We start from the raw sequence: 3,077 nt of genomic DNA on the forward strand, positions 1-3,077 counted from the left end.
TTGGCATGGTCCCATGATGATTTAATTGTTAATTTTATATAATATGATTCAAAAAGGTTATTGATCAGATTGATGTACACAGAAACAAAGCTGGAGCATTATTGATTTATACATCAAGAGAACGTATGTGAAGAAGACATACGCTATCTTCTCGAAGTTGAGTAATTTTTTTTTACAGTAAAACTATGTATATCTATTTTTGATACATAATTTATATACACAGATAAGATGTTATCATGTGATTAGATATTTCTTTATCATATGATAACACATGTTTTAAAATCATCTAATTATATGATGACACATCACTGTGTACATGAATTGTGTATCAAAAATAGGTATACATAGTATTACTCTTTTTTTTAACCCCTTTATTAGTGAGAGAGATAAATTAGAGATATAGTAATTAGATATATAATTATTATATTAGATAAATTAAAATTTTATAAATATGATAAAAATTTAAAATTAAATTTATTTTTGAAAATTCCAATATTGCACAAATTTTGCTGATATTTAGAGTCTTAACTTTGGTAATTTCCCTTACACTTCACCTTCTATGTATTCTAATAATCAAATACGTTAATTTAGACTGTATATTAATCAGATAAATAACGTAGCTTTTTGACTTAATATGTATGAAAACGTGAATCTCTTTGTCTGAGCTATCTTCTCAGCTTCATTCTAGAAGTAAACAGTGATTACAGTAATATTCCTTTTAGGCTGAAGATGTATAAATAATGTAAGATCGAACACGTTTTAAATGGTGTGGAATAGTGATGGCTCTTTCTGAGACAGTACTCATTTTCTTATATACGTCCTAGCAGCTATACTTAAATCATTCATTTTCTTATCTTTTCTTGGGCTTTTATAAACAAATTGCTCTTAATCACTTTACTGAATCAATTTGTGAAGTGGGGAAGTTTTTCGACTGTATACGAGCTGAAAGAAATAGGAAAGAGTGCCATGGAAGAGATTGTGTCGTCGTCTTCTTCTTCTTTTCCGATGTCTTTTGGTTTAGAAGCTTGTCCTACTCTTCAACAACGGCTTCAATTCATAGTTCAAAGTCGTCCTGAGTGGTGGGTCTATTCCATCTTCTGGCAACCTTCGAAAGATGTTAATGGCCGCCTTGTTTTATCTTGGGGCGATGGTTGTTTCCGTGGCAGCAAGGATTTCGCAACCAAGGGGACGAACAAACAAGGGCATGAGCTTAAGTTTGGGTTCAATTTGGAGAGAAAGAAGACGATTAGAGAAGTCCAAGTTCATTTCAATGAAGATATGGAATTAGATAGAATGGTTGCTGGAGATGTCACTGATTACGAATGGTATTACACGGTATCTGTAACTAGATCATTTGGTATTGGCGATGGTGTTCTTGGAAGGGCTTTTGGGTCCGGAGATTTTGTGTGGTTGACTGGCGATCATGAGCTACAATTGTATGAATGTGAAAGGGTTAAAGAAGCTCGTATGCATGGGATTCAAACTTTGGTTTGTATTTCAACTTCATGTGGCGTTGTTGAATTGGGGTCCTCAGATATGATCAAAGAAGATTGGGGCATAGTGCAGCTTGCTAAATCCCTTTTTGGACCTGACATTGCTAGCCTTCTCTCAAAACAAGCAAACCCTGATGGCCAGGTTCAAATCCCTAACAGAAGTGTGCCTCTTCTAGATATTGGAATGTTTTCAGGTACAACTACACAAAAAGATTGGAGTACTCTTGATGAAAAGCAACGTGGAGCAGGCGACATGAAGAAAGAGCTAGCTGGTTTAGGGCGATCGTCTTCTGATTCGGGTCCTTCTGATTCAGATGGAAACTTCGTTTCTGCAAATACTGAAAGCGCTAGGATGATCAAGAAAAGAGGAAGAAAGCCAGCAAGTGAAAGAGAGTCTCCATTAAATCATGTGGAAGCAGAAAGGCAGCGTCGTGAGAGACTTAACCATAGATTTTATGCACTTCGTTCTGTGGTTCCAAATGTGTCAAAAATGGACAAAGCGTCTCTTCTTGCCGATGCTGTCGCATATATCAAAGAGCTCAAGGCCAAAATTGATGAATTAGAAATCAAACTTCAGGAACAGGCAAGAAAACCAAAGGCTTATACAATGAACATCTTTGACAATCAAAGTACAACCTCCACAATCGAGCATCATATGAGGCCCGCCTCAAGTCATTGTGTTACAACAATGGATGTTGATGTGAAGATTGTAGGTTCAGAAGCCATGATTCGTGTTCAATGCCCAGATATTAATTACCCATCTGCAAAATTAATGGATGTACTTAGAGACCTTGAGTTTCAAGTTCACCATGCCAGTGTATCAAGTGTGAGAGAGATGATGCTGCAAGATGTTGTGGTCAGAATCCCAGAAGGGTTCGTCAGTGAAGAGTTCATTAGAACTGCCATATTTCAGAGAATGCAAAACTAGCCAGCTAGGTCACAATCTCAACTGGGATTTTCCAGCTGACTAATACCACCATAGCATCTTTTCATTTTTAGTTTCTTATTATTAATAATTTTCTCTTGTCTTTCATGTAATTTTGAAAACCTTGCTCTTGACTTATATATGTCAATGATGTTTAAATTAAGTTTGTAATTTAAACTGTGCCATCATCAACATCCTTTTAATTCTGGGTGGAGTAATGAAGGACCACAACTAAAAGAAAGTAATTGACCTGATATTTAGAATCTGCAGCTTGTTAAACTTGATTATCACATTTATTTTGTTTCAGTTTAATTAACAAAGGTCAACTCCAGTTCAGGTCAAGCTTTCAATTCATGTTGAACTCAAGATTCATATTGAATCAATCTTTCTGGGTCAACAAGTTGATTCAGAATGTTTCTGACATACTCAGCCAACAGATCTTGTGAATAAACTTAACGAAAATCTTTATAAATTGAATAGCTAAGATGACAATGACACAAATTTTGTAAATTTATACTATAGTATTTATAATTAAGAGTTGTATAATATTTTACATCTCCCTTCTTTTCTTATTTGAGCGAAGCTCCTTAACCACTTGTTGAAATTTGTCTTAACATTTTCTTTTAGAAGTCTTTCAAAAACCTGGGATTGTCGAACAG

At 34.9% G+C, this 3,077-nt stretch overlaps 1 protein-coding gene across 1 annotated transcript; it reads left to right on the forward strand.

Annotated features, from left to right (window-relative positions):
- Positions 1–781: 781 nt before the first annotated feature.
- LOC123203817 (transcription factor MYC1-like) lies at positions 782–2,581 on the forward strand. Its single transcript, XM_044620261.1, has one exon. It carries the CDS (start codon positions 967–969, stop codon positions 2,419–2,421), a length of 1,455 nt encoding a protein of 484 aa, XP_044476196.1. The 5' UTR covers positions 782–966; the 3' UTR covers positions 2,422–2,581.
- Positions 2,582–3,077: the final 496 nt, after the last annotated feature.

Source organism: Mangifera indica, chromosome 20, assembly GCF_011075055.1.
Source record: "Mangifera indica cultivar Alphonso chromosome 20, CATAS_Mindica_2.1, whole genome shotgun sequence".
Taxonomy (NCBI): Eukaryota; Viridiplantae; Streptophyta; class Magnoliopsida; order Sapindales; family Anacardiaceae; genus Mangifera; species Mangifera indica.